The 11,823-nt window shown below is 47.2% G+C and overlaps 1 protein-coding gene across 1 annotated transcript in view; it reads right to left on the bottom strand.

Moving 5' to 3' along the window:
• The window catches only part of creb3l1 (cAMP responsive element binding protein 3-like 1), a 118,146-nt gene extending 106,741 nt beyond the window's left edge, over positions 1 to 11,405 (bottom strand). Inside the window, exon 1 of the mRNA XM_043706199.1 lies at positions 10,898 to 11,405. Coding sequence (XP_043562134.1) covers positions 10,898 to 10,996 — 99 coding nt within the window. The 5' untranslated portion in view covers positions 10,997 to 11,405. The remainder of the gene's footprint in view (positions 1 to 10,897) is intronic.
• Between the last annotated feature and the right edge of the window lie 418 nt (positions 11,406 to 11,823).

Here is an 11,823-nt window from a genome sequence, read left to right as displayed (position 1 = left end):
TTTAGGGTGAGAGGGGAAAGATATAAAAGAGACTTAAGGGGCAACTTTTTCACGCAGAGGGTGGTACGTGTATGGAATGAGCTGCCAGAGGATGTGGTGGAGGCTGGTACAATTGCAACATTTAAGAGGCATTTGGATGGGTGTATGAATTGGAAAGATTTGGAGGGATTTGGGCCAGGTGCTGACAGGTGGGAGTAGATTGGGTTGGGATATCTGGTCGGCATGGACGGGTTGGACCGAAGGGTCTGTTTCCGTGCTGTAACATCTCTATGACTGCGTGACTCTATCACTGTAACTCAGGAAATGGAAGGCAGCAACGAAGTCGCGAATATTACTGTCATCAGGCATTGGCTCTGAGCAAACTGTTGACAGGCAGGTTAACAAGTCCCCGAGATGGCCTTCATCCTCAGGGGTCTTACAAGAATCAGCTAATTGCAATAGTTGCTGCGTTGGTTTTAATCACAGAATCCCTACAGTGTGGAAACAGGACATTTGGCCCAACAAGATGTTCCAAGATTTAGGGATGGTCCCGCTAGATTGGAGGAGAAAGTGAGGTCTGCAGATGCTGGAGATCAGAGATGGAAATGTGTTGCTGGAAAAGCGCAGCAGGTCAGGCAGCATCCAGGGAACAGGAGAATCGACGTTTCGGGCATTAGCCCTTCTTCCTGAAGAAGGGCTAATGCCCGAAACGTCGATTCTCCTGTTCCCTAGATGCTGCCTGACCTGCTGCGCTTTTCCAGCCATACATTTCCACCCCACTAGATTGGAGACCAGGGAATTGGCAATGGAAAATAACAAGACAACAAGGTAATGATGACAATGCAACTCCTTCGTTCAAAAAAAAAAGGGCAGAGGAGGGAAAGCAGGAAACTACAGGCCAATTAAATTTAACATCTCTCAGAGGGGGGACATGGGGGATTATTATTAAAGATGTGATGGCAGGGTGTGAACACAAGCTTATCAGGCAAAGACAAAGACAAAATGGGTTTGCGAAAGAAAATCATGGTGAATCAGTCTACTGGAGCTCTTTGACAAAGTCATGTGCTGTAGACTAAGGGCAACCTTTAGATGTACTGCACTTGGGTTTACAGAAATCAATCGATAAGGTGCCACATCAGAGCTCACAGATGGGGATAACTCATTAGCACACATAGAAGATTTGCTAGTTAAGAGGAACCAGCAGATCAGTATAAATAGGTTGGTAAATATAACAAGTCATGCGCCAGAGATCAATGCTGGCTCCTCAACCTTTTACGATTTATATAAATGAAAGGTTCAAAGGTGTAATGTTAACTTTGTTGATGGCCTAAAACAGGCCATTTCTGAAAAAGGTCTCCCGTCAGGACCATTTACAAGAACACCAAGTTTCCTCTTGTGAATCGTCCACGTGGGTGCGCCGTTGTCGTCAGTCTTCTGAAGAAAGGGTGGCTGGACCCGAACCGTTAACTCTGATTTCTCTCCAAAGGTGCTGCAGAGTTTCGCCAGCAATTTGTGTGTGTGTGTGTGTGTGTACATTCCTGGGAGTTTCATCACATGACCTTCTGCCGCCCCCGTCCCGCTAAACAGTTGCCCAACAAAGTCCACAGACTCAGTGCACTGCCCGTCCACGGCCACTTGGAAAGCAAGCGCCCGCTTTGCTAGCTGAGTGAGTGTCTTTTTGATCTTGATTAGACAGCCACATCTGGCATAGATTTATAAATAACGTGCGAAAGTGCTCAAAGAAAATTAAAATGGAAATGCATTAGTCTTTAATGCCTGATGGTTTTTCTCCCGGGCTGCACAGGGTCCTGGAGATTAATCTCCAATTCCTGAACATTTCAGGCTCATCCCAGAGTGTTTGCTGAGCAACATTTTCAAATGCAACATTCAGGGAAGTTGAGTCACAGAATAAGGTGGATCGCTGTGAAATAAGTAACTCCCAGCAGAGAGTTGAAACATTCGGAATAAGTCAGCCGCAGAAGCGATGCGAAATGCTGAAGGTTCAAGTGCAGTACCACGAAAATCTCATAAATTAACAGACTTTTTCTCCATCCACCCCCTTGACTCTGGAGCTCCCTGAAGGGTAACAAATGAAATAGATGCTCCTTGTTATGTCACACCAATCACTTCCAGGTAATCTCTCACACAGACACACACACACACACACACGGGCACAGACTCGCACACACAGACAGACAGACACACGCACACACACCACATCGACACACAGACACATCGACACACAGACACATCGACACACAGACACATCGACACACAGACACATCGACACACAGACACATCGACACACAGACACATCGACACACAGACACATCGACACACAGACACATCGACACACAGACACATCGACACACAGACACATCGACACACAGACACATCGACACACAGACACATCGACACACAGACACATCGACACACAGACACATCGACACACAGACACATCGACACACAGACACATCGACACACAGACACATCGACACACAGACACATCGACACACAGACACATCGACACACAGACACATCGACACACAGACACATCGACACACAGACACATCGACACACAGACACATCGACACACAGACACATCGACACACAGACACATCGACACACAGACACATCGACACACAGACACATCGACACACAGACACATCGACACACAGACACATCGACACACAGACACATCGACACACAGACACATCGACACACAGACACATCGACACACAGACACATCGACACACAGACACATCGACACACAGACACATCGACACACAGACACATCGACACACAGACACATCGACACACAGACACATCGACACACAGACACATCGACACACAGACACATCGACACACAGACACATCGACACACAGACACATCGACACACAGACACATCGACACACAGACACATCGACACACAGACACATCGACACACAGACACATCGACACACAGACACATCGACACACAGACACATCGACACACAGACACATCGACACACAGACACATCGACACACAGACACATCGACACACAGACACATCGACACACAGACACATCGACACACAGACACATCGACACACAGACACATCGACACACAGACACATCGACACACAGACACATCGACACACACACACATGGACACAGACAGACACAGACACACACACAGACAGACACAGCTTTCTCTCTCTTCGGTGTACCTCTTCCCCAGTCTACCAAATGAGGCCAATGCTGTGACCAATCTGTTTGCCAGATGCCACCTGCCTGTGTTCCTCTCTGCCCGAGGCTGCCAATGAAGTGAGAAATAGGTGGATCCAACCAGCGTCAATGTGGAGCAGTCTTAGTCCCAACAGAATGGCTTCGAATCAAGGTTTCGGAAGTCAGGGTCGGACAGGGTAAAGTAAGAGGCGGTGGGATAGTCCCCTGAAATGGTTTACTCGTCTGAACGTTAATTATACTGTTCCTGTCGCGGAGATCATAGGAACACACCGACCAGCCTTCCATCTACACCTCCCACTGCTTTGGGAAAGGAACCAACATCACCAAAGCCCCCTCCCACCCCGGCGAGACTCTCGTCCCCCCCCCGCTTCCATCGGGCAGAAAACATAAAAGTTCAAAAACACGTACAAACAGATTCAAAACCAGCTTCTTCCCCACCATTATCAGGATTCTGTACGGACCTCTGAAAAACATTAATGTTGATCTCTTTTCCTGCACCTTCTCTGTAACACTGCTGTATTCCGCACCCTCTTCTGCTGCCCTGTTACTCCTCCTGTGGCACCATCTGCCTGTGGAAAACGCCAAACAACGCTTTTCACTGTATCTCGGTACGTGACAGCAATAAATCAATCCTTCCAGGCAGCGTGATTCCAACTTACTTGACATACAATGACACCGCTCTCCACATCGGCTGAGAGACGTAGCGTCAATTGAAGTGAAAGATGGAAAGGAGGACAGCGCTGTACCCTCCATGTTTACTGCACACTGATCACAAACGAGACAACTGCAATAGTGTGAGGGACAGAACTCTGATGAAGAGTGTATGCAGTAAGTAAGGCAAAACTGATATCTCCCTTGGTAAGGTATCCTGCCCATACACATCGTCAGCTTGCGTATAAAGGCTGGCTGAGGTACAGGTGGATCTGGGAGTATTTATGTACTAAAGTCATCGAAGGTGGTGGGACCACTCTGGAGGCACTTTTAAAAATTTTATTCAAACGCAGGATGTGGCCATCACTGAGCAGGCCTGCACTCATTACCCAGAGGGCACTGAAGAGCCAACCACATTGGCGCTGCCCTGGGGTCACACGCAAGTCAGGCCAACAGTTTCTTTCCCTCAAGGTCATTAGTGAGCCTGATGGGTTTTCCCCAACAGTTTTTAAGATTAGAGCGGCGCTGGAAAAGCACGGCAGGTCCAGGCAGCAACCGAGGAGCAGGAGAATCGACGTTTCGGGCCAAAGCCCTTCGATCAGGTTTTCCCAACAGCCAACAATGGTCTCACCACGGTTTCCATGGCCCTTCTGAGTTTTTAGATTAGATTCCCTACAGTGTGGAAACAAGCCCTTCGGCCCAACAAGTCCACACCGACCCTCCGAAGAGTAATCCACCCAGACCCATCCCCCTCTGACTAATGTAACTTCCTTGAATTCAAACGCCACCATTTAACCATGACAGGGTTGGGACCCAGGTCCCCAGGACATCACGAGTGTCTCTAGATTACTAGTCTAGTGATCATACCACTAGGCCATCACCTTCCACACACACACACACACACACACACGCAGGGTGGTAAAGGCTTGAAAGAAATGGCAGTGAGCGCTGGATGAGTTGTTAATTTTAAATCGGAGATCGATAAACTTCTGTTAAGCATGGGGATATAGGCCAAAGGCAGTTAGGTAACAGATCAGACACGGACACATTGAAGGATAGAACAGGCTGGAGGGGCTGATTGGCCTGCTGCCCCAATTGAAGAAGCATTTGAGATCTTCACTTCACAAAATAGGGGCACAGGAAGGAGGGGGGGGGATAAGCCTGATTCAGCCTCAATGAGGTCTGAGTGCCCCACTTTCAGAAGGACGTAAAGGCACAGAAAAGATCCGAGGAACTTGGACATGAGGACGGAGGGAAAGGTCCCCATTGGTAGAATGATCAAGGAGCAATGGCCCAGATTTGAGAGAGTTGGCAAAAGAAGCCAACAATAATGTGAGGGGCCACGTTATTAAATAGTGGCAATGCCAGTGCAGTGGTCACCCAAAGACATTGTCTGGGGGGGGCGCGGGGACATGGGTTCATGTGTTACTGTTTAGGAGGGGCATGTTCCAGGACCTACAACTCACTGGAGCGGGCTCGGGGATGGCCTTACAAATGACACAGGCGTGGGACCCAGAGACAGCCATATCCCATGAACGGAACAGCACGGCTCGAGTCATGAACTGAATTGGTCTTGCCATAGTCCTCTTGGCACGAACAGGGCAGTTGCCTGGCACAGGCAGTGCAGAGGAGTGGGTGCACACCAACATGTGTCTGGACGGGAGAGGTTTGGGAAGGGTCAAGGGTTGAAATAAATCCCACGTAGGTCAACAGACGGGTCACCGTGTTGCTAAACAAAGCAGTGTTTGGAGTCACAGCCCTCGTCAGTCACGCCAGATTGTATGTAGCACAAAAGGGCACCATTCACAGTGCTCAAATCCAATTTGTTTTACCTCACTGTCCAACGTCACAGGGTGTTAGAAGCTCCAGCAGGTGTGTTCCTTCAAAGCTCCATGTTATGAGAAAACTGAGTCATTGTTGTATTTATCAGAGCATCACACGCATGAAAGCAAAGGCAGAGACAAATTCACAAAGCACCATCTTGAATCTTCATTCCTTTCTTACACAGCACTGATCCCAAGCCCTATCTTCCACCCTCTCTCCACCTCACGCTGTCTGCACCCTCCTCAAAATGCACCACTTAACCAAAGCTCTGATCACTCCTTGCATTGCCTTCTGTGCACTCGGATCGACTTTATACCGCGTACCTCTGTGATGCTCCTTAAGGTGCTACTTATGTTAAAGAAACTATATAATGTAACTAAACTGCACAATGTTACAGAGTCATATCCTCAGTCCATGCTGAACGTAAGCCCAAACTATACTAGTCCCACCTGCCTGCTCCTGGCCCATATCCCTCCAAACCTTTCCTCTTCATGTACGTACCCATATGTCTTCTAAATATTGTAACTATGTCCACATCCACCACTTCCTCAGGAAGTTCATCCCACATACGAACCACCCTCTTGAGCAAAAACATTTGCCTCTCCTATCTTTTTAAAACCTCTCTCCTCTCAGCTTAACGATGCACCCCCCCCCAGTCTTCAAATCCCAGGGAAAAGATACCTACCATTAAACCTATCTGCGCCCCTCATGGTTTTATAAACTTCGATAAGGTCATCTCTCCACCTCCAATGTGCCAGTGAAAGAATCCCAGCCTATCTAGCCTTTTTTTTTATATAACTTAAACATTCCATGCCTGGTAACGTCCGAGTAAATCTATTCTCTCCAGTTTAATAATACCCAACGTTGTTGATCAAGAGAGAAGATGTGCATGCTAGCAAGAACATATATAAGTACAGTGTGATGAGTACACTTTCACCACACAGCTACCAACACCCAGAGACTGAACACAGGTAGACTGGCAAACTTACACAGTTAGCCAAACAGTAAGTCTACACATGGAGAAACACGCAAAGAAACAAAATTGCGGATGGAAGAGAGTGGAGACGTGATTGTGCTAAGATTTTGCGCGAGTTGGTCAGACACGAATCTGTGACAGATTTCAGTTCTAATATTTGGCCATGGTCAAACCAAAAAAAACTAGGGAAATACCTGGAGTAAACTCGGACTCCAGGGCTACACACGAGAACAAGCAACAAGAACGCCACAAAACGGGCACAGGAAGAAAGCAGAAATTGCTGGAGAAACTCAGCAGGTCTGGCGGCATGTGTGGAGAGAAAGTAGAGTTTAACGTTTCGAGGCCAGTGACCCCTCTGCCTTTAGCATCTGCAGTTCTTTCATTTATTTAGGGAACACAGCAGGGTGTACACCAACAACACAGAGAAAGAACACAGTCCAGGAATTCATATCAAGAACACACATAGGGAACCATAATGCATAATCCGACATGCAGCGAGAACACGCAAGGAGCACACACCACAGACATACTAACAATGACGGAATACTGTACATAACAAGAAGAAACCAGGAGATACTGCAAACTACTTATGAATAAATTGGGGAACAAGGTGGGTACATGTTATAAACAAATTGGGTCCTACAGAAATGGATCATAAACAGAGAGAAATTCCACACAACTTTATGGGTATCTCACAATGCTGCACAGCTAATGAGTTGCTGCCGCTGTGCAGTCTGCAACACCAGTAAACACGGTAATTTTGTACAAAGTCAAATCCCGTAAACATCGAGACAAAGGGGCAGTTTATCTGAAGGAGGGTCACTGGACTTGGAAGTCTTGACTGCTTTCTCTCACAGAAACCCGCTGAGTTTTTCCAGCAATTTCTGTTTTTGCTTCTGATTTCAGAACCCGCAGTTATAGAGCCATAGAGATGTACAGCACGGAAACAGACCCTTCGGTCCAACCCGTCCAGATATCCCAACCCAATCTAGTCCCACCTGCCAGCACCCGGCCCATATCCCTCCAAACCCTTCCTGTTCATATACCCATCTCTGTCAGTTTTTATTTGGCAGTGTTGATACAGGGACAATTATTGACCCAGGTACAGGAGGAGGTTTCCTGCTGTTTTTGAACAATCGCATCGGGTCATTGACACTCCCCTTGAAAGGACTGACAGACCTCGGTTTAACATTTCATCCTAAGGACGGCACCTCTGACTGTGCAGCCTGTGCTGACTAATACACCGAAGTGGCAGTCCAGATGAGAATCTCATGTTTCTAACCCGGGACCTGGAATGTCAATCTTCTCAGTTGGGATAGAGGCAGTGGGAACAGCCTGGGGGCCTGAAACAGACTCCGAACGGGAACGTTAACTAGGAGCACACCCCAAATAAACCAGGAAGGAAACCAGAAAACAGTCGGGGAAAATGAATCGAGGGCGAGAAAAGAATTGGTAGTTTCCCGAGGGAGAACGGAATAGGAGAAAAGCAATGGGCCAAACGCACAAAGCCTAAACCAGGGCAAAACGGGTGATATCAATCCAGGGTTCAAGTCCCACCGACTCCAGAGGGATGGGAGAACACGCCTCTAGAAAGATGGACTTGGAAATACCTACAAATTCCGGAGTAAACAGACCAGTACCTAGCAGGAGCAGACTAAGAACGAGCTAAGTCTCACTGTGAGAGTTGTACTGGTTGGAGGAGAGATGTGAAAATGTGGGGCTTTCGAACCGAATAACCGTTAAGACATCATCACGAGTACAACACGTGCTCCACCTTACCAAATGCCTGTGTAGAATCTATAGATTATTAAAGAGTATAGACAAGTCTCAGTTACATCATACCAACCATACAGCAATAGGTGCATCGATCTCATAACTGTCAAGATGTATTTCAATATTAAACCGATTAGCCATATAGTGGAAGATAGTGAATTCCTGATGAAGGGCTTTTGCCCGAAATGTCGATTTTCCTGCTCCTCGGATGCTGCCTGAACAGTGCTTGCTTTTCCAGCACCACTCTAATCTAGACTCTGAGCTCCAGCACCTGCAGTCCTCACTTTTGCCTATATAGTGGAAAATAGCTAACTATGGGTATTCATTAACCTAGTGCTAGTATTGAATCTATGTACCTTTTTTTCAAATGTCACACTTTTGATGTACTATATTCCAATATCGTTAGTAAAGTATGCTGTATAGAATGGTATAGATGATACTGTATAGTATCATATTTGCATGAGTTCTATATAATGCAACCGACATCAAGCTGTTCCACAGATGAAATCAGAGCACGTTAACTGTTTCTCGTCACTTTAATGCCTATCCCAAACTCACTCTAGTCACACTCGACTGGCCCTGTTCACTGCACTGTGCTGACACACATTCTAACAGGTCTGCACTAACCCTCTCTCATTCTGATGGAACTGAATTGTCCCTCCTTTATTCCACTGGGGCCAGGCTGACCGTCACCAGCTTATTCATGCAAACCGTTTTCCTTGGGTAAACATCCCTTAGATTGGAAAAACGATGTCTCCATTACATTCCGAGTGTGCTAACATTCATAATGCGCTGTTCTCAGTTAGAAGCTGCTTTATCTCAAGAGAACTTCAGCTCCACAACTATTAGACTAATTTGCCAGTAAATGAGCCCTGTTTTCTGAGCTGTACTCCACATAAAACACAGCAGAGAACTCCAGCTGAGAGGAATATCCCACAGTAGGATGTGCACAGCTGGTCTCCCTTCAATGCAGACTTATAAAGCAAACCCACAATGGTGTGAGTCAGCTCAGACACTGATTACAGCTGAAGTTTGGAGCAGTATTATCAACAGACAGTTGACATTTTACTTTGTTGGGGTATGGTTTAACTGAGAACCACAGAGAAGGAAAATATGCAACTCGGAGGGTGAATCTGAGTCAGTGTTTTCATGTTTACATGACTTAGTGCGAGACTGAATCCCAGTGAGTTTGTGGCTGTGAGGATGCCTGTATCAGAGTGTACCAGTGTGTGTATCTGTGTGTAAACATATTGGTGTATGTTCTGTCTGTTTGTGTACCTGTGTGTGTATCCATGTGTAAACATATTGGTGTATGTTCTGTCTGTTTGTGTGTGGGCGCTGATGGGACTCTTGTCTCCTTCCTCACGTGTATCTGTGGGTTTCTGTGTTTCATTAGGTGTATGCCTTTACCTTGGTGCCTGTATATATATTTAAGTATTGTCCATAGGAACGTTTCTTTGCGCCTGTGTTTCTGTGTGCATGGGTGTTTCTGTGATTTGTATATTTCTGTGTGCATGCCTGTGTGTTTCAGTGGTTTGTATATTTCTGTGTGCATGCCTGTGTGTTTCGTGTGTTTGTATATTTCTGTGTGCATGTCTGTGTGTTTCGGTGTTTGTATATTTCTGTGTGCATGTCTGTGTGTTTCGGTGTTTGTATATTTCTGTGTGCATGCCTGTGTTTCGGTATTTGTATATTTCTGTGTGCATGCCTGTGTGTTTCAGTGGTTTGTATATTTCTGTGTGCATGTCTGTGTGTTTCGGTGTTTGTATATTTCTGTGTGCATGCCTGTGTTTAAATGTTTGTATATTTCTGTGTGCATGCCTGTGTGTTTCAGTGGTTTGTATATTGTGTGCATGCCTGTGTGTTTCAGTGGTTTGTATATTTCTGTGTGCATGCCTGTGTGTTTCAGTGTTTGTATATTTCTGTGTTTCTGTGTTTGTATATATCTGTGTGCATGCCTGTGTGTTTCAGTGTTTGTATATTTCTGTGTGCATGTCTGTGTGTTTCAGTGTTTGTATATTTCTGTGTGCATGTCTGTGTGTTTCAGTGGTTTGTATATTTCTGTGTGCATGTCTGTGTGTTTCAGTGTTTGTATATTTCTGTGTGCATGCATGTGTATTTCAGTGTTTGTATATTTCTGTGTGCATGCCTGTGTGTTTCAGTGGTGTGTATATTTCTGTGTGCATGCCTGTGTGTTTCAGTGTGTGTATATTTCTGTGTGCATGCCTGTGTGTTTCAGTGTGTGTATATTTCTGTGTGCATGCCTGTATATTGCTGACCGTTTCCGAGCGTGCAGTATGGGGGTGCGTGTGCAGTGTGTTGCACTTCAGTCCGTATCTCTGTGTGTGTGTCTGGTCGGACGGGGAGATGTACTGGAGGAGGAGGATGGTGCTGGAGATGGGGGGGACAGAGCGAAGGGGTCCCGCGCTGGTTAAGAAGTCGGAGCTGGTTAACCCAGCAACTTACCACATTGGTGAGGAAATCGGCTTCGTTCAGATCTTCCAAATCCACGAGGCTGGAGGCTGCGAACAGCTTTTCCACGCCGAAGTTATCCAGGATATCCATAGTGGGCTTTGCCGGAGGCTCAGGGAAGGCAGGGCTGATGGTGAGTGGGTCCTGGCGAGGGGGTATCGGAGGCTCAGGGGAATTACCTCCAGGGAGCCCGGGCTCCTTCAACCGTGCTCCGGGGCTTTGCTAAAGGACTTTCCCCCCCTCCTCCTCTCTCCCTCCTCTCCCTCCACCCTGCTCCAGCTGCAGTGTGTGGGAGCAGCTCTCCCTCTCCCTCTGTGTGTGTGTGTATGTGGCTGTCAGCTCTCTCTGGTGCCTGGGTTTGATGTCAGTTTAACACAAACTGCAGATCCCAGTCTCTCTCTCTCTCTCTCTCTGTCTGTGTCTCCTTGTCTGAACTCCGACCCAAACTTCATATGACTATCACTAGCTAGTTCACACAGCTTTCCCCAGCCCTCCACACTCACGTCACTCCTCTCTCTCTCTCTCTCTCTCCCTTCACTATTAACCCTTTCAGTTCTGCCAGCCTGCAGCTGTAGGCGCATGCACTGTTAGAAGGTTAAAAATCACACACAACACCGGGTTACAGTCCAACAGGGTTTAACTGGAAGCACACCAGCTTTCGGAGCGACGCTCCCTCTCTGAATCAGTACTGTTAGAACAACAGCTCGCCCACTCTCAGAGACCGCTGGGGTGACCCAAGGCAACACAAAACAGAAAGAACTCTTCCCCATTCCTCATCTTGATCCCTCTGCCCCCCCCTTCTCAGACTGCGTCCCGGTGAGGGGGCTTTTGCCCGAAACGTCCTGCTCCTCGGATGCTGCCCGACCCGCTGTGCTTTTCCAGCACCGCGCTCTCTGATCTGGACTCTGATCTCCAGCACC

This window comes from Chiloscyllium plagiosum, chromosome 16 (genome assembly GCF_004010195.1).
Source record: "Chiloscyllium plagiosum isolate BGI_BamShark_2017 chromosome 16, ASM401019v2, whole genome shotgun sequence".
NCBI lineage: Eukaryota > Metazoa > Chordata > Chondrichthyes > Orectolobiformes > Hemiscylliidae > Chiloscyllium > Chiloscyllium plagiosum.
This window is presented reverse-complemented; position numbering and strand designations above follow the sequence as displayed.